At 51.8% G+C, this 25,561-nt stretch overlaps 1 protein-coding gene across 1 annotated transcript; it reads right to left on the reverse strand.

Moving 5' to 3' along the window:
- Nucleotides 1-6,641: 6,641 nt before the first annotated feature.
- Aqp3 (aquaporin 3 (Gill blood group)) lies at nucleotides 6,642-11,579 on the reverse strand. The gene is made up of 6 exons (XM_051157783.1): nucleotides 11,399-11,579; nucleotides 8,373-8,499; nucleotides 7,908-8,045; nucleotides 7,477-7,595; nucleotides 7,069-7,286; nucleotides 6,642-6,959 (listed from the first exon to the last, which is right to left on the reverse strand). The coding sequence occupies exons 1-6, from the start codon at nucleotides 11,504-11,506 to the stop codon at nucleotides 6,791-6,793; spliced, it is 879 nt and encodes a 292-aa protein (XP_051013740.1). The 5' UTR covers nucleotides 11,507-11,579; the 3' UTR covers nucleotides 6,642-6,790.
- Nucleotides 11,580-25,561: the final 13,982 nt, after the last annotated feature.

Consider the following 25,561-nt stretch of genomic DNA (forward strand, 5'->3'; position numbering starts at 1 on the left):
CTCCCGAGTGCTGGGATTAAAGGCGTGCACCACCGCGCTCGGCTTGGGGGACTTGTCTTTGGCGGTGTTGCAGTCTGTGTGTTGCCCATGCTCCTGCAAGTAACCGCAGTGAAACTCTAGCCGACCAAGCTAGACTTGGACGGAGTTGTTGCTTTGCTCTGTCCCCTGTGTCTTATCTAGGATGAGCAGACATTTGCTCCTGTCTCCCCAGGAAACGTCACACAGCACTGAGTTGTATCAGCCTGAGAGCCTGCTGAAAGCCGATGGGCCCAAGTGTGAGATGGGTATTGGGGAGGGGGCGGGGAGGGGTGTGAACGTGTGAGCATACGCACACTCCCAGCTCTTCATTCGTCCCAGGAGATGCACTTTCTCATGTGTGTGGACACACACAACCCCAAGAGCGAAGGTGTTGCAAGCTATAAACCCTTTGCCTGATAAAGGGATGACTTTGCCTGTGGGTCAGGGGTCAAACTATTCTCCCCAACCCTGACATGAAAGCAGCTAAAGGCTACCTCTATCAGGGAAAGAGCCACCATGGTCTGGAGCCTGCAGCTTGTTTGTAGATTCAGGCCTGGCACCCCTTCCTCCCCGCCACCCCAGCAAGCTCTGCAGCGACCTGAATAGGAGAAGCAGTGGAAGAAGGTACAGGTTGACATTCCTGGTGCCTCCTCAACTATGGGGGGGCGTTTCCATGGAGAAGAGTGAACTCTAACCAGATGATTATCAGTCTCTAGCCAGCCCTCTTCAGTTCTCAACAGTAAGGAAGCCAAGTTAGAGCTCAGCACAGATCATAGAAGCCTTCAAAACAGGGTGGAGACTGCAGGCTACCAAGCACGCATGACGCCTTGGGTCCCTTCCAGATCCAGCATCATCATCGACAGGGGTGGTGAGGAAGGAGCCGGGAGGGGGGGTGGGTGGGAAGGGGCTGAGACTGACAAGTCTTTCCTTCTTTAAAGATGACTGGAGTAAGGTTTTCTCCCTCATACAGCCCTGAAGGTAGGGAAAGGTCACGCTCATCTTTTTTTTTTTCCCCCAAGACAGGGTTTTACTGTTGTAGCCTTGGCTATCCTGGACTCACTTTGTAGACCAGGCTGGCCTCGAACTCACAGAGGTCCACCTGCCTCTGCTTCCTCATGGGCTGGGATATTACAGGTGCATGCCACCATGTCCAAACTCTCTCCTCCCTTCTTGGTGCTGCAGCCTATCTCACTCCGAGCTAGCATTTTGACAAAGGCAGTGATTGGGGTGGAAATAGCGGGCTGGGGGTTTTAGGTTAGACCGTTTTCAAACCCACTTGTGCAGGCTCCTGGTGCTGGAGGGCTGGGTGTCTCACTGGCTGTGTGCACTGTCCCTCTTCAGTATAGAAGAAGAAGCCTGTCATCAACCACCAGCACCTCTAGCACTTATTCCTCCTCGTCTGGCATTGTCCCTCATCCCAGGACTGGTAACCCAGTTCATCCTCACCTCTTGCAACCTACAGATGTGGGTCCCATCCGTATTCCCACTTTACAGATGAAGAGCCCCAACCATAGAAAGGGATCCCACAGGAGTGCGTAGGAACCTCACTGGGCTTCATTAAGAGTGAAGGGTGAGCCAGGTGGCCCATGCCTTTAATCTCAGCACTCGGGAGGCAGAGCCAGGCGGATCTCTGTGAGTTCGAGGCCAGCCTGGTCTACAAAGTGAGTCCAGCACAGCCAAGGACACACAGAGAAACCCTGTATAGGGGAGGGGGTGGGGGGGAGGGGGCGGAAGAGTGAAGGGTGACCACAACCGTTTGGCCCTCACTCAGAAGGAGCAAGATAGGCAACATTCTGGAAGTCAGAAGATGGATTCTTGGAACAGGCACAAACATACCTGGACCTTTCTCCCTCGCCCTTCTTGCTCTCTTGTTTCCTAGATATGCCTCCTACTTGCCAAAGTCAACAGGAAACCATGGCAAGAGGCGATACAGCTCAGGGGATCCGGCTCCTAGGGACAGAGCTGAGTGAGGGGAGATCGGAGCCACATTAACAGAGCCACCTACCTGCCCTGAGTCTGAGTGCTGCCAAGGGTCAGCTTGCAACCCCAGAGACCTAGGGGTCTGGGTTGCAGTCTGCTCTTCTGCTCCATGACCCTAAGAGACTTTCAGTCCAGTTCTTGCTTCCTGTGAAGAGGAGGTGTTCCTTTGAAGAACACCCCCACCCCATGCATGCACGCGCGAGCGCGCGCGCGCACACACACACACACACACACACACACACACAGATGGTGCCTAAGCCAGTCTGTTTCTGCTGCTCCCCCGAGTCCCTCCCTGCATCCCTGAGCAGGCCCTTCCCAGATACCTGCAGACACACCCACTCCTCTGTCCTCTCAGGGCTCGATCATGCTATTGTAAAGACCCTTTAGGTCTGAGGGATGGGTGCATCTCAGTGCCTCCTCCCTTCCCTGGGACAGCTCACTCCTCCCCCCTTCCTCAGCCAGATCCCTCCCCAGCTAGATCCTTGGGGGCTCAGAGCCTTCTCTAGCCTTTAGGGCAGTGGTTCTCCCAACCCCTTTAGTTCAGTTCCTCATGTCGTGACTCCCAGGCATAAACTTATTTCATTGATACTTCATAGCTTCATGTCATGCTTATGAACACCAGGTATGTGATACATGATTGCGAGGGGGTCATGACCTGCAGGTTGAGAACCACTGCTCTGATGTTTCTATACTGGGTGGGGCAGGACCTCTTCTTGCCTTCCCACCACACCCAACTCTACTTCACCCGAGTTTCTTCAAGCTTGGGGATGCCCCACCCAGCTTTTTCAGAAAAAAAAAAAAAAAAAAAAAAAAAAAAAGCAAGGAGAGTTAGTGGCAAGCCAGGACTCATTACCAGGAATTAAGAAGACATGCCCCAGGGCACAGATGGTTGGCTGCAGTCACTTCCACTCAGAGGTGTGCTGTGAGTACACAGAGAAATGGACTGAAGTGCACACAGAGGGACACGGTGAATTAGGCAGTAACGCACAGAGAGAGCCGAAGATGAAGACAGCCAGAGACTCTGATGGCCTAGGCTGCTGAGAGAAAGACAGCCCGCAAAAAGCCTATGTGCACAAACACAGAGCCAACTAGCCAACCAGCAGCCAGTTTCAGGGAGCTGATTTCAATGGGGCAAGTCAGTGCTTTAAGACACATGGCTCCAGCCAGGCGGTGGTGGCGCATGCCTTTAATCCTAGCACTCAGGGAGGCAGAGGCAGGTGGATCACTGTGAGTTTGAGGACAGTCTGGTCTACAAAGCGAGTCCAGGACAGCCAAGGCTACACAGAGAAACCCTGTCTCAAAAAACAAAAGAGGAAAAAAGATGGAGGGGAAGGAAGAAAGAGTTGGGCACAGTGGTGCATGCCTGTAATCCCAGCACTCACGGAGGCAGAGGCAGAAGCAGATCTCTGTGAGTTCAAGGCCAGCCTGGTCTACAAATCGAGTTCAGGAAAAAAAAAAAAACATTCTTTGAAAGGGAGAAGAAACTTCTGTTTTTTTCGAGACAGGGTTTCTCTGTGTAGCCTTGGCTGTCCTGGACTCACTTTGTAGACCTCAAACTCACAGCGATCCACCTGCCTCTGCCTCCCGAGTGCTGGGATTAAAGGCATGCACCACCACGCCTGGCCGAGAAACTTTCTTATTGGAGGTAGAATATTTTCCTTCAAGAATTTACAAGTAGCCACAACTTTGTCGATTCAGAGTGGAGTATTCATGGGAGCTCTTTGCATAGAAGAGTCACAAAGTGGCTGCCAAGCCCGTGTTTCCACACACTGTTCCTGGCTTTAACCAAGTATTTAACCAACATTCCTTTCCTCACCTCTGCCTTGCTCACCTGTGCCTCAATTTTGCCTTTCTTTTTTTTTTTCCTCTCCCCCCGCCCCCGTTGGTTTTTCCAGACAGGGTTTCTTCCTGTAGCCCTGGCTCTCCTGAACTTCATTTATTGACCAGGCTGGCCTCAAACTCACAGAGCTCCACCTGCCTCTGGCTCCCAGAGTGCTGGGATTACAGGTGTGTGCCATATAGCTCCTGGCTCAGTCTTGCCTTTCTATACCCATCCCAAGAGCTTTCTAGAGTCTGGGCACAGAAGCATAAGGAGGAGCCCAATTCTTCTATCTCTCAGTAAGTTCACAAGTGTAGGAGGGATCTTAGGTGAAAGATGGTTGTTGAATTCAGTGGCCTTACAAAACAGCTCTCAGCATCCTCCTCTCCCTCCACTTTCTCATCCCATCTTGCGTCTACCAGCAGTCCTAAGGGGCCATTTTTGTTTTTTTGGTTTGGTTTTTATTTGTTTGTTTGATTGGTTGGTTTTTCGAGACAGGGTTTCTCTGTATAGCCCTGGCTGTCCTGGACTCACTTTGTAGACCAGGCTGGCCTCAAACTCACAGTGATCCACCTGCCTCTGCCTCTCCAGTGCTGGGATTAAAGGCGTGCGCCACCACGCCTGGCCAGACTCCACTGTTTTACAGTCATGGCACCTGAAGGCCTCCTGCCACCCACTGACTGACTGGTGGGATTTGAAAGGAAGGATGGTGCGGCAGGGTTACGGATGGAGTCCCAAGGAGGAAACGCTATGGCTGTTGAATGAAACTGGTGTGGCATGCTGAAGGGAACCCTGCAGGCACCTTTCCGCTCCCAGGTTTCACATTCTCCTGACTCAGGGTCTGGGAAAGAGACCCTCCCTCTGCCTCAAGTCTCTCCAGCATTCCAGAGATGCCTCTTGGGAGCTGGGGGCACAGGGAAAGGTTAGAGAGCTATCAATGAATTGTCTTCTCCCACCGAGCAAGCGGTGGCGCACACCTTTAATCCCAGCACTCGGGAGGCAGAGGCAGGGGGATCACTGTGAGTTCGAGGCCAGCCTGGTCTACAAAGTGAGCCCAGGACAGCCAAGGCTACACAGAGAAATGCCCCCTCCTCCCCAAAAAAGAAATGTCTTATCCCACCCTGACTCCTAAGTCAGTCCTAGTTGTGTGGTCTAAATTTGCTGGTCACCCTTTCTTGGGCCTGGGGGTCAGCTGTGAAGGGGCTATGGCACAAGAGCCCTTGACCTTGAAAAGCACAATTTTGCAGGCCCAGGTTTCTCTGGCTCCTCCAGGGTTAACTGTGCAGGATGGTTTCCCTCATATACCTGGTGAAACTTAAGTCAGCTATAGTAAGGAAGGCGGAAATGAGGCACACTTCCTGGGCTCAGGTGTGCCAGGCTAGTCACACAACCCGTGCCTTACTGGGCACAGACATGTCCCTAACTAATGAGGCAGAGAAAGGGGCTTGAGTAAACACAACAGGCAAGTGACTTTGGGTTGGAAGGGAGAGTGACCCATTTCCTAGGGGAGGGAGCAGCACTAATGCAGACCATAATATTAACAAGCAAAGATGGGAATAGGAACTTCAGAGTGGAGGCCCAAAGTAGGGAAGCCCAGGGGCCCAGAAAGTAGACAGCAGTCAAGGTAGAGCATTGGGGTGGGGTGGGTAAGGACAGGGACATGGCCAAGAGACCCTGGGCAGATGGAGGACTTTGGAATCTTCTCAGATGCGATGAGGATGGTGGAGGGAGCCCTATTCTCAGGGCGGTACCCTTAGGAACCTGTGCGGACTGACCCTGCAGGGAGGCTGCTAAGAGTGCACAGTCAAAAGCCTGAGTGGAGGACCATACAGGCCCCCAATCCACTTGGCCTCCTCAAGCCATAGCTTTAGCCTTTCCATTCTCCAGGCAGGATGGAAGGATTCCTCAGATGCTCAGGAGGGCTGGAATCTGGGGCAACTGAATCCAAACTGAGCCTAGACCCTGAACTAGACACTTGGGAGTTTATGGTCAAATGACACCAAAGCTCTAAGGTGTCAGCAAGGGGATCTCTGTGAGTTCAAGGCCAGCCTGGGATACATAGTGAGTCCCAGGATAGCCTGCACTATATAGATCCTGTCTGAAAACAAACAAAAACAAGCAGAAAGCCACAGTTTCTGTTTTATGCATACATTTTATTCTTTATGTATATAAAAGGCAACAGCACATTGTTGATTGGAGGATTAAAGGAAGGAAAACCTTTTTAAAAAGTGGGGTTTCCCTACCCCTAGTCCTAAGACAGTAACATATATGTATGTATATATGTATATATTATTTTTAAAAAAACAGAAAATATGAAACTTACGACCTAAACTTCTTCCCCCTCCTAGTGTCTATCTTATGTCAGAAAAATATTACACAGTCCCTACTCAAGGATCATAGCTCCAGGTAGGAGCCACACCCCTCTTACCCCTCCCCCCACCCCCAAGCCTATAAATCCACTTCTAATAAAGAACAGACACACACATACTCAGAAAAGCACTTCCAGGTCCTCCTCCACGTGGACTCCCTGAAGCACGCACACTCTGGCAGTTTCCTCACTCACCTCCCTTCCCCTGAGCTCCCTTGAACTGCTTCGGTCTGTTTTGAAAACTTGGTCCCTTGCCCTGAATGCCTGGAAAACGGCACACACGCATGCACATACACTCACGCACGCACACACACATACACACATACTCTCTCTCCCTCTCTTTGTGTATTCTCTTCCTTTTGGGAAACGAAAGGACATTTGGTCCTACTTGCTCTCAGACCTTGGCTTAAGGGTGGGAACCTAATGCGCGGTTGGACAAAGAGTTCAGTAGACATTCTGGAGGGGCCATCCTGCCAGGGTGGATACAGGGAGCTTCTTAGCTTCCCCGTGAGAGGCATCCCAAGGGGGCTTTTAGGGAGTGGCCCCCACACAGTCAGTGGATACTCAAGGGAGTGGACAGTGGGGGACGGACGGCCGCCGTCCACTCAGATCTGCTCTTTGTGCTTCACGTGGGCCAGCTTCACATTCTCTGCCTCGGTGGAGGGCGGGGGCTGCTCCAGGTGGCAGCCAATCATGAGCTGGTACACGAAGACGCCAGCAATGGAGCCCAGGAGTGGGGAGACGATGGGTACCCACCACCAGTGCCGGCCAGTCCTGGAGGGTGGATACTGGTGATCAGAGACTGGAGGGCAGGGAAGAGGGAGAGGCAAGCTAAGGTAAGCTGAGTGCGGGGAGTGGGAGTGGGGGGGAGGGGCGTACTCACGTGAAGACTTCTGAGCCCCAGCCAGCCAGGGCGGTGAAAAGGCGGGGGCCAAAGTCACGGGCAGGGTTGACGGCATAACCAGAATTGAAGCCCATGGAAGTGCCAATGACCAGGACCACAAGGCCCACAGTGAAGGCCTCCAGGCCGCGGGGGACAGGGTTGTTATACGGGTCGACAATGGCTAGCACACACACGATGAGGGAGGCTGTACCTATGAACTGGAAAGTGAGGAGAGGAAGGTGAGGGACGGCTCCTTGCCTTGCCAATCCTGGGATGCTCGCAGGGAGCAAGCATTCACTGGGAGGCTCTGCGCATGTTCTGAGGTGCCCTGCTACAACCAAGGAGCGTTGTCCCAAACAGGTCTGTTCCTCCCTCCGCTTTTAACTTTACACTTCCCCAGCCCCGTACCTGATCAAAGAAACCATTGACCATGTCCAAGTGTCCAGAGGGATAGGTGGCAAAGATGCCAGCTGTGCCATTGGGTCCGGAGACGATAAGCTCATTGTTGGCAAAGCCCCAGATCGCATCTGGTGACAGATTAGGCCCATTGTGAGTGACAGCCCAGCCTCCCCTCTCAGACCTGCCTTCCCCACCCTGCCAGGGGTCACGGATAAACAATACTCTGGAGGCACCTAGACGGGGTGGGGCGGAAGACCCGAGATCCTATTGTTGCCCAACTTGTTTCTTTCCCCTAGAGCCCCGAACCTGGGCCTGAGTGTTAACGAGTGAGTCATGAGCACTGGGCCTGGGCAGGCCCCAACTGTCATCAGTGGGCTTGGTGCCAGCCAGAATTTCAGAAGGGAAAGGTGCGCGGAGAAGAGCGGGACAGGACCGCTTACCGTAGTACAGCCCAAAAACGATGCCAGCACCCAAGAAGGCCCCCAGCGTCTGCGCCAGTGTGTAGATGGGCAGCTTGATCCAGGGCTCGCGTGCCAGGAAGCACATGGCAAAGGTCACAGCAGGATTTAAGTGGGCTCCTGAGGAGAGGAGATAGAATCTGTTGGCTACAGCCCACCACAATGGGTGGTTGAGCTTGTAAAGGCTCCCATGCACTCCTCTTTCTTTTCTGGGGTACAGAAGGGTTTCTTGGCCTGGGTGGCAGTTGGACTATGTCACAGACTGACCTTTGATTCCAGGGTGAGAGTCAACGGTTCTGTTCCAACCTTGCCTCCAAAGGAGCCAAAGCTGGGGTGCTGTCAGAACCCCAAGCTTGAGGATGCCCCCACCTCCCTCTGTGCTCTAGTCAGACACTTGTTGGAAATGCTGATGAGGGCTGGGAACTGAGGCTGGGGTTGAAACCTTACCGGACACTTGGCCAGCCACCAAGATGGCAAGGGTGACAGCGAAGCCAAAAGCCAAGTTGATAGTGAGGAATCCACCATGGGTGCCCCGGCTGAGCACCACCTGAGCCACGGAGCCACAGCCGAACATCTGTCAGAAAGCAGAGCAAATGACACCCCATTGAGAACAGCGACGCCTGCCACCAGAGAAGACCGGAAGTCCATCCTGGAAAATAACCAGATCCTCTCGCTGCAACTGCAAGTCCCAGAAAGAGGAGACTCATCTTCACGCATTTAGTCTCCATCTTGAATAGAGAGAGCAGAGCCCTATAGGAGGGCCTGGGAACCCAGATGGTTGGATAATAACATTCACTGGTTTTTCTTCAATCCCAGAAGGGAATGGCGGGGGGTGGGGGGGCAGGCCGCGAGACTGTCACTATAGCAGTTTTTGTCTCTGCCCTCTAGACCTGGCACACAGAGGCAGGAAGTATGCCTTAACCCCCAACTCTTCCACAGCTGAGGTCATAGTGGAGGTGGCAGCGTGGGGGGGGGGGGGATACAGAGACTAGAGGGAGAACAAAAGCGAGGGTGAATCTCCTAGAAGCGTCTGTGCATACCTGGTCCTCCCCAGGCCCCTCATTCAGCGTCCTCTCTCCTCATCTGTCCCTTTCAGCACCTCCCCAGGCTAACCTTCCTCTTCCTGCTGCCGCCCTCTGTCTCCAGGATTCCCACTCAGATCCGGAGAGTCCTAAATACAAGGTTTTAAGAGGCTCTTCTAGCCAGGCATGGTAGCGCATGCCTTTAATCCCAGCACTCGGGAGGCAGAGGCAGGCGGATTGCTGTGAGTTCGAGGCCAGCCTAGTCTACAAAGTGAGTCCAGGATGGCCCAGGCTACACAGAGAAACCCTGTCTCAGGGAAAAAAAAAAAAAAAAAAAAGAGGCTCTTCTCTCTAACTCCAATGAGATCTGCTCAAACCCTTCTGCCTGGGATAGGGGGACTGAAAGGGACTAGGGTCCCTCAAATCCAGCATATACAGGGTGTAATATATGTTCAAAAGTCCCTGGGTCTCCATTTCCACCTCTCCAGAACTCAGAGTGCTGTGCTGAGCCCACTCTGATCCCTGCACTCTTGAAGTAGAGGCCAGCCTGGTCTATAGAACAGAGAGACCCTGTCTAAAAAATAAAATAAAATAAAAATTGCTATGTTGGCCAGCAGGCAGTGGCTGTTCCATTTCCTCTCTGATGGGTGCTGAGCTGTCAAGCATTGGTTCTTATCACTCAGAAGGATGAGACAGGGGAAGCCAGTGGTGCTTCCCAGTGCAGGGCAAAGGTGTACAGGAGGCAGGTGAGAGCAAAGGTCAGTGATTGTCAGAGTCCGGGGTGGAAGCATGTGGAGGTCTGGGACACTGTGCCCAGCCAGACCCTGGCCTGAGCTCTTTGCCTGCCTGAGGCCCAGACCTGGTTCCATGCCAAGGGGCACTGGAGGGAGGAGCTCTGAAAGCCAGTTCCACCACCTTGGGGCTAATCTTCCTCTTCCTTCTCCTCCCCCCTTCACCCAGCTCCAGGTTCTTAGCCAGCCCCTCACCCTACCCAACTAAGTACCTCAGAGAAAGGGGCTTTCCTCACCCCAAAGGTACCCTGGATTCTGACTTGGCAATGTCCTGGGCCCGTGTGACTCCCCCCTAAGCTCTGCTTTTCACCAGACACCTGATGCCTCACATCTCCCTAGGCCTGAAAGCCTTCACCACAAATCCAGCACCCTCTTTTTGTGGCCTGGGATAAGGCAACTGATCCTGGGGCTCAGCGGGGGACTGACTGCTCTTTTCATAGTTGAGTGGAACTGAGAACTGGGAAGGGCGAAGGAGGCCCCTCTGTGGAGGCGGAAGACACCCTCCCTGCTGCTCCCAAACAGGTGGCTGAACTCACACATCAAGATAGGGAACAGGACAGGGGTGGAAAGGTGATAAATGCGCCTCTCCACTCCCTTCTTGGCACAAAGAAGAGAGGAATGAGGACAACTGATAGGCCACCAGTCTATGAGGTCAGAGGCAAGTTTAGGCCTCTTCTCACCGAGTACCCTACCGGACCATCATCCTTCCCGGCTGGTTCAACTGATCTATGTCACCCAGGACTGAGGCTTGTGCTGCAACTGAATTCAGAAGACTTGGGCAAACAAATATAATGACATCAGTGGCTGAAAATCAGAGAGAGTAACTGGGACAGGAAACAAAAAACATAACTGCCTGTCAGACGGAGAAGTGCACCCCAAGTTACCCACAGCAACTCAGGGCCAAACTGCAGAAGCTGTGGAGGATGGGGAGCCCATCAAGAGCCACGGAGAGGCAGAGGAGGGATCAAAAGGCGAGCCATCTTCTGCAAGGACTCCGGAACCGTCAGGGTCCAGGGCTAAAGGGCACGTGAGGAACGAAGTCAGAGACTCGCACACACCCAGCCCTCCGTTGGAGCTGGTTTCCTTCTACAATCTCCATGACATTCCTTCCTTGCAATTTTGCTGCTCACAGCCCAAGAGGCCTGCGCCCTCTGCCCCCACCTGTGGTAATCCGTCCTCACTTCACTGCAACTTTTGGACTTTCAGAGGCTTAATTATTCATTAGGGGCCAAACACCCAAGACCCGAAATAACTTAATAGGGGTCCATTTGACTCTGCCACCTCTGTGTCCCGGGGCTGGGACTCTGGGAAGCTTGGGAGACTGAGAAGAGAAAGGGCTCAAAGTCCCACACTACAGGGTCACCCTTCCCCGCAGCCTGTGGTCCCGGTCTCCAGTGGAAAGGTTAAAAGAGCAGCGCTGTCGCTGGTGAGTAACACTGTCGTTCTTCTCTGTCAGGAATTGAGTTAGAATCGTGAAGACGAGGGCTTTTTTGGCGGTCAGCTTGACCCTGAGGGTTACGCCTGATCGGGTCTGCCTTGAAAACTTGGGGGGGGGGGAAACGGTCCCCAAGGTGAATACGGAGTCGAGGAGCACGGGAGTGGGGGGCGGGTGGGGAGAGAGGCTGAGAACAGAAAGGGCTGCTCGCTTCCCTGCACTCACCACAAGGATGAGGGTCCCCAGGCACTCCGCCAGCGCCTGGCGAAGCAGTCGGTAGCGGATATGGAGCATCTCCCCGCAACGGTTCATCAGCTCCTTCTGTCGACCCATGGCGAGGCAGGCAGCAGCGCGGTCCGACGTGGACGAGAGCGGGCGCGAAGCGACTAGCGGAGGGTACTGGAGAGCGCAGGTGGCGCCCTTTATATGTACACGCACCGGCCGCCAGCCCCGCCTGCGGAGCCCCACCCGCAGAGCCCTGCGGGGGCGGAGTGCGGCCACCACCCGCCGCTAGCCTTGGGGCGCTGGTGGGGACCCGGGTGACAGGAGCCGTGAGGAAGATCCTAAAGAACTTTAAGGGTGATGGGTTGGCTCTGGAGGGTACTTAGGGTAGGGAGTCCCGGCCTGAAAGATCTGAGGTTCCTGTGAAAAAGAGAAAAGCTAGCGATCTCCTGGGCCCGGTCCCAGTAAGCATTGTGGGCACCGTCCCACGCTACGGGTGATGACACGTGAAATAACGGAGAGGAACCAGGACTCGATAGAACAGGTCAGGCGACTGAAAAGGAGGCTACGGGCCCCTGTGGGAAGAGACCTCACAGTGCATGGCATTTGTCCTGTGTGCCCGATCACACCTTTGCTGTGCACATGCCGGCTGGCATACCTGGGCTTTCTCTTGTGAGCCTTCCTACACTGTATCAGTGGCTCCGGAGACTGAGCTGCTATTGTCCCGACATACCGCATACATCATGCCAGCAGGGTGAATTCCGGCTGTTTTTAACTCATTCCCATCTTGGCTTTCTTACTCCCATCAAAGTAAACCTATCCTTTCTCGAGACAGTATTCTCTGCCTAGGGTTGGCTGTCCTGGACATGGTAGACCAGGCTGGCCTTGAACTCCCAGAAATCCGCCTGCCTCTGCCTCCCGAGGGCCACCACTGCCAGGCAGATGAGCCCTCCATATCGGGAGATCCTACACCTGGGACCTCTGTGGGCAGCTTCACTCCAGTGTGCCAACCCACATGCAGGCACGTAATTAAAAAATAATAAAAATAAATATTTTTCAGATGGTTGAAAGGGGGCATGGTGGTATTCTCATTAAGTCCCAGCAGTGTGTGGATCTGTGAGTTTTAGGCTAGTCTGGTCTACATAGTGAATTCCAGGACAGCCAGAGCTGCACAGCAAGACCCTGTCTCAATCCCCCTGCTGCCCAAAAGAGAGACTATGTCTCAAAAATCTAAAATATGAAGAGAGAGAGAGATTACATCAAACTTTAAGACTATCTGATCCAGCCGGGCATGGTGGCACACGCCTTTAATTACAGCACTCGGGAGGCAGAGGTAGGTGGATCTCTGTGAGTTCGAGGCCAGCCTGGTCTACAAAGTGAGTCCAGGACAACCAGGGCTACACAGAGAAACTCTGTCTCAAAAAACCAAAAACAACAAACAACAAACAAGCAAACAAGCAAACAAGCAAAACAAGACTATCGGATCAATCAGTCAGAGGAGCATCCAAGGCAGCACGGCTCTCAGTGTTGCCTTCCTTCCTTTCTTCCTTCCTTTTTCTTCTCTTCCTCTTCTGTTTTTTTCTCCAGTGCTCAGGATTAAAACCCAGGGCCTGGATCATGGCGTGCTAAGCATGTATTGAGTGATATGCTCACCCAGTCCTGCATTTATTTACATATTTACTATTTTTTGTTTTGTTTTGTTTTGTTTTTTGCTTTTTTTTAGTTTTGTGTGTGTGTGTGGTTTTTTGTTTGTTTGTTTGTTTTTTAGTTTTTTGAGACAGGGTTTCTCGTTTCTCTGTGTAGCCTTGGCTGTCCTAGACTCACTTTGTAGACCAGGCTGGCCTCGAACTCACATGATCCACCTGCCTCTGCCTCCCTAGTGCTGGGATTAAAGACTCGCGCCACCACCGCCCAGCTTGTTTTTTGTTTTTGTTTTTGCTTGGTGGATTGATTGCTTGGTTTCTGTTTGTTTGTTTTGTCTTTTTTGTCTTTTGTTTATTTGTTTTTGAGACAAGGTCACACAAACTGTATCCCAAACTGACCTTGAACTCACTGTGTAGCTCAGGCTGGCCTCCAACTCTTGGCTACTCTTAACCTAAATCTCTCAAGTGATGGGATTACAGGCATGAACCACTCTACCCTAAACCTAACCCTCACCCTAACCTAACCCTAGCCCTAGCCCTAGCCCTAGCCCTAGCCCTAGCCCTAGTCCTAGTCCTAGCCCTAGCCCTAGCCCTAGCCCTAGCACTAGCCCTAGTCCTAGCCCTAGCACTAGCCCTAGCCCTAGCCATAACCCTAATCCTAACCCTAACATTAGTGACTGAGAAATTGGGCTGAAGATGTAGTTCAATGGTAGAGCACTTACCTAGCATGTCTAAGGTCCTGAGTTTGACACCCGGCATCAGAAAGATCAACCAGTCAACCAATCATCTGCCTTCGTGGCCTGTGCCCCAGTCCCTCGTGACTGGGAGTAATGTGTGTGTGCTTTCCCCATAGTCTGTAGAGGAGCATTGATTACCAGGGAAGACCAAGAAACTACATTTTCAGGAGAACTTAATCTGGGTGAGTTAAGGGCCCTGGGGACTTGTCCTCTTGAGGAAACAATGGTTACTACAAGCAAGGTATGGAAGGGCTGGGCCATCACCCCAGCACTTGGGAGGTGGAAGCAAGAGGGTTGGGAGTTCAAGCTCATTCCTGGCTGCATATAGTTTGAGCACACGATGGGCTACAGGGAGCAGTGGGATGACTCCACTGATGAAGCATTTCCCTCCAGGCCCAAGGAGGTGTGAGGCAAGAACTAACCCCTAGAAACTGTCCTCTGACCCTTGTGCATGCACTGTGGCACGCCCACCCCCCCACCCCCCCGCAAAAAAATACATGTAAAAACAAAAACACCAAAGGGGAAAAAAAATTTAGACATAGTGGTGTGGTGAACACTTAATCCCAGCTTGTGGGAAAAAGAGGCAGGGAGATTTCTGTGAGTTTGAGGTCAGCCATATAGCAAGTTCCAGGCCTGCCCAAGTTACATGGTGAGAACTTATCTTAAAAGGAAAAAAAAAAAAAAAGTGGAGAAGAAAATCCTAGTGTTGAGATTTAGCAACACATAAGGTAGATTCACAGCTGCTCAGGCACATATATGCATATGCATGCACACATACGTGCGTACACATGCACACACATACATGCACACACAGCTTGTACTTACATTCTAGCCTACAGATACTTCCCTTCGTTCAAGAGCCTACCCATTGGCTCACAGGTACGTAAAATCAATATATGAAACTTCTGTACGGTCCTTGGCCCAGAGAGATGCTTCTTTCCCAGACACCCCCTCCCCCCTGGGCTGGGAGGCCCCTTGGTGAATCAGGCAGCCATCACTGAGTACCTGCCTATTGGCCCGATTGCCAACCTGTGACTCAAGGCAGAACACAAGATTCCTGGTGCCAGAACTCCAACTGCGGTCTGTGGGAGTGGGGAACATGCCAGGCTGCCCTCTGCTCTCCACCCCTGCTGTGCTTCTAGGCCTCTCACTGCCTCAAGTGGATCTGCAAACACTGCAGGAAGCAGGAGTTCCTCAGCATGAAAAGGAGACAATAGATCTGGGGGTTGTGGTGTGCACCTTTAATCCTAGCACTTAGGAGGATCTCTGAGTTTGAGGCCAGCCTGGTCTACATCAAGCTCCAGGACAGCTAGAACTACATAGAGAAACCATGGTTCAAAAAAATAAAAAATAAAAAGGAGACAAGAACCCAGTCCACAGACCCCCATGCCCACCCTGTCCATCTTAGCCTGCTATTAGCAGAGACTGGCCCAGGAACCAGAGCAAAGTAAAAAAAAAAAAAAAAAAAAAAAAAACAGGTACATGTTTGTGTGTTAACATGTGTGCATATCGCCTGGCACTATGGCTCACACCCATGATCCCAGCACTTGGGAGGCAGAGGCAGGCAGATCGCTGTGAGTTTGAGGCCAGCCTGGTCTACAAAGCGAGTCCAATACAGTCAAGGCTACACAGAGAAACACTGTCTCGAAAAACAGAGAGAGAGAGAGAGAGAGAGACAGAGAGAGAGAGAGAGAGAGATGCACACTCAGGAAGCAGAGGCAAGTGGACCACTGTGAGTTTGAAGCCAACCTGTTCTACAAAGCAAGCCCAGGATGGCCAAGATAACATAGAGAAACTCTGTCTTCAAAAACCAAAAGAAGAAAAAAGAAAGAAAGAAAGAAAGCCACGTATCCTGCTCATACGGGAGTGCATGGGGGAGGCTGGCACAACCTTGCATATATATGTCTCATTTTCATCGAGTTCCATTTTACTTACATGTGAGCAGTTCTATGCGCTCACTGTGTGTCTGTGTATTCATGTACCTGTCTAGAATCCTGGGCTACAGGTCAACACAAAGTATTTTTGTGACACCCTCCATCAGACATAATCCTGCGCCAAGGCACATAGCTTATAGTAAGTGACACGAGGCCATGAGCCTTTTTGTTTTCTTCTTCTTCTGACACAAGGTTTCTCTTTATAACCCTGGCTCTCCTGGAACTCGCTCTGTAGACCAGACTGGCCTCAAACACAGAGATCCACCTGCCTCTGCCTTCCAAATGCTGGGATTCAAAGTACCTCACCACCGGCAGCCTTGAGGCCAGGATCTTAAGGCCCTAACTCTCCTTTGTCTCCTTGGTCAGGACCAGCATACAGGACTATGATTCCATGTGATTCCACCAGACTTCATTGTGTCTATGGCAGTGATATATACAGGTGTCCAAATGCAGGCCCATTGGGATGGGCAGGGTCTGACTTAGGACCCTATAGATGAGTCGATCTCTGCACTCCTTAATGGGGGAGAGAGGACTTTGCTTCCAACAGCCCCTGACTCCCATCAGCCCTTGCACCTGGGATAGCGAGAGGATGAAGGATACACTTGCAGAGAAGTACCAGGCTAGCCTGAGTGTGGGGGACAAGAGGGAGTCCCTCTTTCGCCGCCGAGTAACTGTAGGGCATCATTTTCAGTGTAGTCCATGTGACTGGTACCCCCTGGGACAAAAGGCAGAGGAGAAGGTCACAGAGAAGAGGCACCTTGATGAGGTCGGTCCCAACCCTCTGAGTCATCAGCTGTGGGTTCCCCGCCTGCTCTTTGGGAAGGACAGCCAAGATTGAGGGCAGGTGGCCAACCAGCTTCTCTGAGAGCTAGCTCTTGGGAGGCAAAGAGGAGGCCACACCTTGAGCAAGGCCTATGTCTCACCCGGGCAAGAGGCTGAGATAGGGATGGGACCTAGGCAGTCCATCCTACTGTAGGAGGCCATGACTCCTCCACGTAGAGCAGGGGGAGTGGGTCCCCAGCCTAGGAATGAGCAAGTCTGAGCCTGCTGGACCAGAGGGGCTGGCTGGCGCCCTTAAAAAGGTGAGGGTGGCACACCTTTCATTTCCTGCCCCCGAATTTTTTTGGACTGAATGAGAGCACCCCAGGGCCTGGAGACGTGGCTTAATGGTTGAGAGTGCTTGCCTCTTCTCCAAAGGACGTGGGTTCCATTCCCAGCACCCACATCCGGCAGGTGTCTCACAACAACTTGAACTCAGATCCAAAGGGCCCTACACCTTTTTCTGGCGTCCCCAGACACCTGCACTCACCTACACATATACATATGCATGTACACACATACATAAAAATAAATTAATTAAAAAGGGTTTTAGCTGGAGCTGGAGAGATGACTCAGTAGTTAAAAGCACTGTCTGCTCTTCCAAAGGACCCGGGTTCAATTCCTAGCACCCATATGGCAGCTCACAACTGCCTGTAACTCAAGTTCCAAGGAATCTGACATTTTCACACCGATGCACAGAAAATAAAATTAAAAACTGTTTTGCTAGCCGGGCATGGTGGCGCACACGTTTAATCCCAGCACTCGGGAGGCAGAGGCAGGCAGATCTCTATGAGTTCGAGGCCAGCCTGGTCTACAAAGTGAGTCCAGGACAGTCAAGGCTAACACAGAGAAACCCTGTTTCGGGGGGGGAAAACCCTTTAAATGGGGGGTGTGCACATGAATGGAGGTACCTAGCCAAATTAGTGAGTCACCTTATATGGGTGACGAGAACTGATTTCATGTGTGTTCTTAACTGGTAAGCTATATCTTTTTTTCTTTTCTTTTTCTTTTCCCAAGACAGGGTTTCTCTGTGTAGACTTGACTGTCCTGAACTCAATTTGTAGACTGGGCTGGTCTTGAATTCACAGAGATCCACCTGCCTCTGCCTCCCAAGTGCTGAGACTCCCAAGTGCTGAGACTCCCAAGTGCCTGGCTTTTTTTTTTTTTTTTAGGGTTTTCGAGACAAGGTTTCTCTGTGTAACAATCCTAGCTATCCTTGATTCTCTCTCTCTTTTTTTTTTTTTTTTTTCCCAAAACAGTGGATTCACCTTTGTAGACCAGGCTGGCCTCGAACTCACAGCAATCTGCCTGCTCTGCCTCTTGAGCGCTGGGATTAAAGGCACTAAGGCATTTCTTTAGTGTTAAAATAAATCTAAAAAATAAGACCAGACAGTGGTGGCGTACACACCTTTAATCCCAGCACTTGAGAGGCAGAGGCAGACGATCTCTGAGTTTGAGGCCAGCCTGCCTAAGGGTGAGCTCCAGGACAGCCAAGGTTGTCACACAGAGAAATCTTGTCTCAAAAAACAACAAAAGAAAGGAAGGAAGAACCAGAGTTGGGCGGGGAGGGAGGGGAATACAAACATAAAAAGCACCTGGGCATGTTAGCACAGCCTTTAATCCCAGCACTTAGGAGGCAGAGGCAGGCAGATCTCTGTGAGTTCGAGGCCAGCCTGGTCTACAAACTGAGTCCAGGACAGTCAAAGCTACACAGAGAAACCATGTCTCCAAAAACCAAGGTGGGGGGGGGGGGAAGAAAAAGAAAAGAAAGGAAGGAAGGAAGAAAAAAAAAAAAGCAACTCTCCAATCTTTTAACCATTTCCAGATCATCAATATCTATTTATTTTATGAATATGAGTGCTCTGTCTTCATGTATACCTGCAGGCCAGATGAGAGCATCAGATCTCATTATAGATGGTTGTGAGCTACTGTGTGGGTGGTGAGAATTGAACTCAGGACCTCTGGAAGTGCAGGCAGTGGTCTTAACTAGTGAGCCATCTCTCTAGGACCCAGAGCACCAAAGGAAGGGAGGCCAAGCATAATGGCTTATGCCTTTAATCCCAGTACTCAAGAGACAGACAGATCTCCATGAGTTCAAGGCCGTCCTGGTCTACACAGAGTTCCAGGCCAGCCAGGGTGACTTGGAGAGACTCTGCCTGTCTCAAGCAAAACAAAACAAATATCAGAGGGATGGAAGATGGGATAGGAGAACAGAGGGAAATCATGGGATAAGAGGATCATAGGTCTGAGGCACAATGGCAGCAGGGGGCCAGGACTGCAGACTAGAACTGCATCACTCTACTATGGGCGTCCCCACTCTGGGAGCCCTGTGGGCAGTTCCTCGTGCGCTCACAGCAGTACTCCCATCTCCACACGGCTGAGGTGGCCGAGAGTTCACAAATACAAATCCTTTTGGGGGGGCACCTTTACAGATGTCAAGTTGGACTTTGGGACAATATGCCGTTTAGCCTATATTCCCAGGACTCTTCGGCTGAACCCTTGGTGTCCCTGAGCTGCTCTCAGGACCCTGGACAGTTAGGGCAGTGCAGAGAAATAATGAAGAAAGAGAGGCTAGGACAGGATGGGGCAAGGCCTAGAGCTCTTGCTAAGAGACAGAGTCCTAGGGACTTGGCTCGAGGGGACAGAGACCTCTGACACACCCCAAATGTGACGGTTTTGTTGTTGTTGTTTTTTGGGCAGTTGGGGTTCGTTTGTTTGTTTGTTTTTAGAAACAGGGGTTCTCTGGACTCCTGACTGTCCTGGACTCACTTTGTAGACCAGGCTGACCTCGAACTCACAGAGATACGCGTGCCTCTGCCTCCTGAGAGCTGAGATTAAAGGCGTGTGCCACCATCACCCACCACCAAAATTTGAACTCTAAGCTTGGCTTGACCACTGATCTTTTTGGCGAGGGGTGGGGTGGGGGTGGGGGTTGGGGTGGGGGGTGAGGGTAGGAAGGGCAGGGGGGGGGGTTGGAGGGCGGGTGCCTGAGAGTCTCGGCTTCTCCAGTTCTGTGAGGTTTCATTTGGAAGTGCCCCTGCGCCTCTGTAAGAGCTGGATAATATTAGGAATATTCCAGGCTTAGTATACCACACTGTCATCAAGGGTCGTGCCCAGGTGCTGAGCCTTCTGCCACATGTCCTCATGGATATCCATGGATGTCCAGGTACATGCTTAGACATGTGTGCATGCCGTGTCCATGTTCATGGGGAATCCATGCTTGCACCCATGGGCATGTTCACATGTGTCCCTGCCAGGACCTGGTCTGGGTCTGGTATTTAGAAAAAAACAAAGATAAGAGAGGAAGGACTCTGTTGAAGGTTTTGGAGGCAAAGGGCTGACATTTGGGCTTATCCTGTGCCAGCTGCTGGGGCACAAGAGTGAATACATGGAGTTGAGACAGACCAAGCCACCTGTGGAAACAGGACGTCTCAAGGGCTCTAGCGTGCCTCTTAGGAACCAGACACTTGAAGCTCTGTTTTCTGATTCCCTCCTTCTTCTCACTGACAGGAAAACTACTGGGGCCTAGAGGGCTCTTCTGGAAGAGGAGAGAGGTCAAGACCAGTGGTGAAGAAGATGGAAACACTTACAGGCTTCCTGGGTCCAAACTAGAGCTGAGAAGTGTCTCGGTCCCCTATCCTTGCAGCCAGGAAAAAGACAGGCTAGACTAATTGGCTTTCTGCAGAAGAATAGATAGAGGCAAGTGGTTCCAGGTGAGAGTTAATGGGTTACCATCGGCCTAGGAAGGAAGAGCCAGCCAGAGAGAGGTGCAGCTGGAAGCGAGGGACAAAAAGCCAGAAGGCAGAGAGCCTGGACCTCTGGCAAACGTTCACCCACCAGGAGCTTATGGAAGGGAAGGACCTCGCCAGCTGCTCAGTGCTGGATGGGTTGGAAGGAGAGGGGCTACAGCCAGGAGGCCCAGGAGGAGCCATAAAGAAGAAAGAGCCGGGCGTGGTGGCGCACGCCTTTAATCCCAGCACTCGGGAGGCAGAGGCAGGCAGATCACTGTGAGTTCGAGGCCAGTCTGGTCTACAAAGTGAGTCCAGGACAGCCAAAGCTACACAGAGAAACGCTGTCTCGAAAAACTAAAAAAAAAAAAAAAAAAAGAAGAAGAAGAAGAAGAAAGAGAAGGGCTGGAGAGATGGCTCACAGGTTAAGAGCACTGGCTGCTCTCCCAGAGGTCCTGAGTTCAATTCCCAGCAACCACATGGTAGCTCACAACCATCTGTAATGAGATCTGATGCCCTCTTCTGGCTTTTAGGCACATGTGTAGGCTGAATGCCATATACATAATAAAAATATAAATCTGAAAAGAAGGAGAGGCCAGGTACATGGAAATGAGGACGAGAGGATTGAGGAGCACAGGTGGGCAGAAGTGGGTTGAAAAGAGCTGGACCTGAGGTCTGAGCCAGGGACCAGCTGGACCACAGCCGCACAACGGAAGGCGTCATTCATAGAGATTTCTGAGAAGGAAGCACCACATATGACAATGCCAAAAAGGCTACGCATGTGCTACACTGGATCCCAGTGCTCTCCTCATCCAAGCCCAGGCTGGCTGCTAATTACAGGGTAGTCAGCTACCCGCCCAAAGGGAAAAGAGTCACAGGGGAAGGTTCCAGGGGAGGGGACAGGCTGCTTCAGAAGATTCTGCAGCTAGAGCTCAGGAATTTCTTCCTGAGGGTCTCTCTACATCTGGAGTCAGTGGGCATACTGTGGAAGGACAATTGGAGAAAGCTAGGATACCGTATCTGCCAATTTTCTTCATCCCATGCTGTCAAGTGATGGTTCTCAATGCTGCCTTTTAGTCAAGGCCCAATCTTGACCTCATCGTCCTTGGGAATAGGGGAGAGCTAGGTCTTGCTTCTGAGGGGAAATGTTTAGGTTTGAGCGGGGGGTGCACCTGAGCACACACGTCTCCATCCCTTGTGTCTTCTCCCTACTGTGCCCCTCTAGGTGTTGGCCCAGGAAAGAGGTGAAGGTGAGAACTATGAGGCCCAGAGAGAGAAGCGGGCCAGGTGTCTCCCTCCTTGTCTGCCTTTCTCCTTTGTTGCCCCCTCACCGCACCGCACCTCACCTCACCTCACCCCTTGGCCCCAAAGGGTAGGCTCAGTACAGCCAGTGCAGCTTGTAGATTCACCCCCCCGCAGGCTCCCTGTTTTCCTGGACAAGTTCCTACATGCCTGAACCTCATATAAACCAGAAAAACTATGTTCCCCACCCACCGCTCAGAAGCCAAGGAGCAAGAGGAAGTCTCTCCCTCTGGAACACCCCTTTTCTTGGTCCCATTAGGTCCCTGGGCCAATATGAGGTGCCTCCTCCTCTGAGGCAGGGGAATAGGCAGAGCAGCCTTTCCCGTGGACGGTTTGCCTGACTCATGCGCCCCACACTACCCCTCTACCTTATCACTCACTTGGATTAATGCTTGACTCATAAAATAAGTACCGGATGTTGGCTGGGGTGGGGGTGTTGGGGAGAGGCTAGTTAGCCCAAATGTGACTTAAGGACTTCACTGAGTGTAACCTGTGCACAGACACTGGGTTTGGAAAGGGGGGGGGGGGCAGGGGAGCGACTCGTGCTTTTTCTTCCAAAGAAAGGAGCTAGGTGAGGAAAAGAGGATCTTCAGTTAAGATTTGCATTGAGAGGCTGACATATTGCAGCCAGAAAGGAGGGCGGTTTGAGAGTTCACCACATCAAACAAAAGAGGATTCAAAGGTCAGAACTTTGGACGTCTGAACATCCCCCTCCCAAAGGGAAAAAGCCTTCCTCGGAGCCACAGGGAGGAGTCCAGGATGCCTACCTTTCGAGAGCTTTTTTTTTTTTTTTTTTTTTTTTTTTTAAATCCTACCTTGCTCTCCAAAGTCAGGCTTTCCCATTTGCAATGATTCCTTGTGCTGGAGATAAAGCAACCCTATGTACACACAGGTATAGGGTATACACAGATGTGTGCATGTGCAGGCTTAGTGCACACACAACAGGTCATGCCATGATCAGACTACGTACCAGATGTAGACCTATGCTGATTTCAAGCCTGGGCTGAGCTGTCTCACCATAGTAGGGACAGAGTAAAGTCCACCCATCTACGTCCACGTGCAGTGAGCAGCACGCAGAGGCCGGTGCCCCGTGGGGGTGTACCCTAACACCGCCTCTGGCATACGTCAACAAGGCTTTCTCTTAGCTTCCCTTCCCCTCTCCTCCAGGTTTGAGCTCCTGTCTCCATGAGTCAAAACCCAAATGGCTTCCTCAGTGGGCTGAGTGAATGGCTCAGCAAGCATCATCCTGCACGGTAGCAAGGAGCCAGGGCATAGTCATCTCTTCCCTGGCCTCCTGGAGAAGATCTGCGGAAAACAGGCTGGAGCTGCCATGTGAGGAATTTAAAGGAAAGCTTAGGCTTCTTGCCCTGCCTCTGGCAAGAGCACCGTGTGGGAAGGAGTGGTATAGCTCTGTGGGTTTTTGAGATCTCAGCCTTTTCCCCTGCCACTTGGGCATGCTGAGGGCCATGGTGGGTACTGGATCTATACCTGTTGGAGCTACCTGCTACAGACCTGCCTCCAGGGCACACTACCCACCCCTTCCTCCAACCAGGCTGCCCAGAGCCAGATTGGTACAAGGGCCTGAAGCTGCCCCGAGGAGGAAACACAATAGTTTGGAAACGGGCCAGCCAACCACAGCTTTCCCTGGAGTTCACAGAGGAACTTGCAGAAATAGGCCAAGGAGCCAAGGGTAAAAGGGGCAGAGACAAACCAAGGATGTCAGCAGATGTAGAGTCTGTGCTGATTTCAAGCTAGGCTGAGCTGGCTAGTGACAGTAGGGACAGTAAAGTCCACAAAGACAAAACTGGAGACCAGAGTTCCTGCATGTGGCTTTGTGATGGAGCTCACTCACCAGTCCCTACACAACTAGTCCACCCAGCACTGAGCCTAATTCCTCATTCAGAAAGGAGTTAAAAGTACCTCCTTTAGCCGGATGTGGTGAAGTATGCCTTTAATCCCAGCACTTGGGAGGCAGAAGCAGGTGGATCATTGAGTGCGAGGCCAGCCTGGTCTACAAAGAGTCCAGGACAGCCAAGGCTACACAGAGAAACCCTGTCTTAAAAAACAAGAAACACTTTAAATCTCAGGTTTTTTCTTTTTCCATTACATTTATTTGTGTGTGTGTGTGGGGGGGGGGAACACGTATAATGGTTAAAGGTCAAAAGACAATTTACAGAAGTAGTTTTTTTCTTAGACTAGCCTGGCCTAAAATTCAGAGATTGACCCCTTTGCTTTCCAAATGCTGAGATTAAAGGCATGTATCATCATCCATCTTTTTGGTTTGGTTTGGAGACAGGGTTTCCCTGTGTCCTGGAACTCACTCTGTAGACCTGGCTGGCCTCAAACTCAGAGAGTCGCTTGCCTCTGCCTCCCTAAGCGCTGGGAGTAAAGACAAGCACATTTATTTTTTACCTGCATATACGTATGTGCACACATGCACTGAATGCTCCCGGCATTAAAGTTAGAAGTGATTGTTACGGGCCTGATATGGGTGCTGGGACCAAACTTGTGTCCTCTGGAAGTTTTTTTTTTTTTTTTTCCTCCCGCAAGACAGTCTCTGTGTAGCCCTGGCTGTCCTGGAACTTGCTCTGTAGAGCAGGCTGGCCCCAAATTCACAGATCCACCGGCCTCTGCCTCCCAAGTGCTGGCAGGCGTAACAGGGCCTCCCTGTGCAACCCTGGAACTCACTACATAGATAAGGCTGGCCTCAGACTCAGAGAGAACCTCTGCCTGTGCCTCCCAAGTAGTGGGATTATAGGTGTGAGCATCCCAACACCCAATCAGTCTTAGGCTTTCTTTCCTCATCAGCACCTCGCCTGCTCTAAAGGGAGTCCACAAGCTCTGACTACTTTGGGGGGGGGGGTTGAGACAGGGTTTCTCTGTGTAGCCTTGACTGTCCTGGACTCGCTTTGTAGACCAGGTTGGCCTTGAACTCACAGTGATCTGCCTGCCTCGGCTTCCCAAGTGCTGGGATTAAAGGCATGCACCACCACTGGCTGGCTCTGACTCCTGCTTCTTTGGGGCCTTCCTGTGGTCCTCTGGCCTCCACAGGCTCGGGCTGGTGCTCCCTTTACACACATCTGTTTGAGCCTCATTCTAGGTGCTGTGAGGAACATTAGGGTCATCAGTGCTCAGTATGCTGTCCTCACAGGCCAGGCTGATATGAGAAAAGTCAAACACCCAGAAAGAATTAAGCCATTTAATTTTAAATCAGAGTTCAAGACAAGGTGCACACTGGTATGCACGCCTGCCAAGTGAACTCAGCAAGGAGTAACTGCATTCACAGTTCACAGGAGGGAGGGTGGGAGCGAGGGCAGGGACTAGGAGGGGCACTATTTGAGCTGAATCTAAAACAAAAAACAAAAACAGGCAGGATTAGAGGAGGAAAGCAGGGCGTGTGGATCAGCCCGAGCCTGGAGAGCAGGTGTGTGGCACGGTAAGGGGAAATGACAAGTGGCAGAAAAGGACGGGTAGGGCCCTCACTGAAAGCAGAGGTGGCAACATCAGTGCTTTCTGTGTCTCTTGGGACTGGAGGGTCCCCTCAATGGCATCCACGCAGCCCCCAGCCTGGTCTATGTCTCTTTCTGCTGTTACTACCTGGGAGGCAGCAGCACTAATGTGGGAGAGCTTCGCGCCTGCTCAATGGGTTCCACTCACACAGCCCCTCCCCACTGCTCAGTGCTGGCGCTGGACTCTCAGAATCCCATCTAAAGGCTTAAAACAGCACCAGTGATAACCACACGGTTATCTGGACATGTATGCCCTGACAGTGGGAAGATGAAGATGAGAGAAAAAACAAAAATGACGAAAAATATTTCAGGGTGACCCAGGACTGACAGGCAAATGGATCTTATGGATTCAGTTTCCTTGAAGCTGGCTCCTCCTCCTCCTCTGGGCACTTGGATGATCAGGGTTAGGGGACACAGGACACCACGGCCCCTGTGCCAGTGCTGAAGCATCAGACTGAACAATCTGGGGGTGATCAGGGTGTTCAGGACAGCAG

The sequence above is a fragment of the Acomys russatus genome, chromosome 2 (genome assembly GCF_903995435.1).
Source record: "Acomys russatus chromosome 2, mAcoRus1.1, whole genome shotgun sequence".
Taxonomy (NCBI): domain Eukaryota; kingdom Metazoa; phylum Chordata; class Mammalia; order Rodentia; family Muridae; genus Acomys; species Acomys russatus.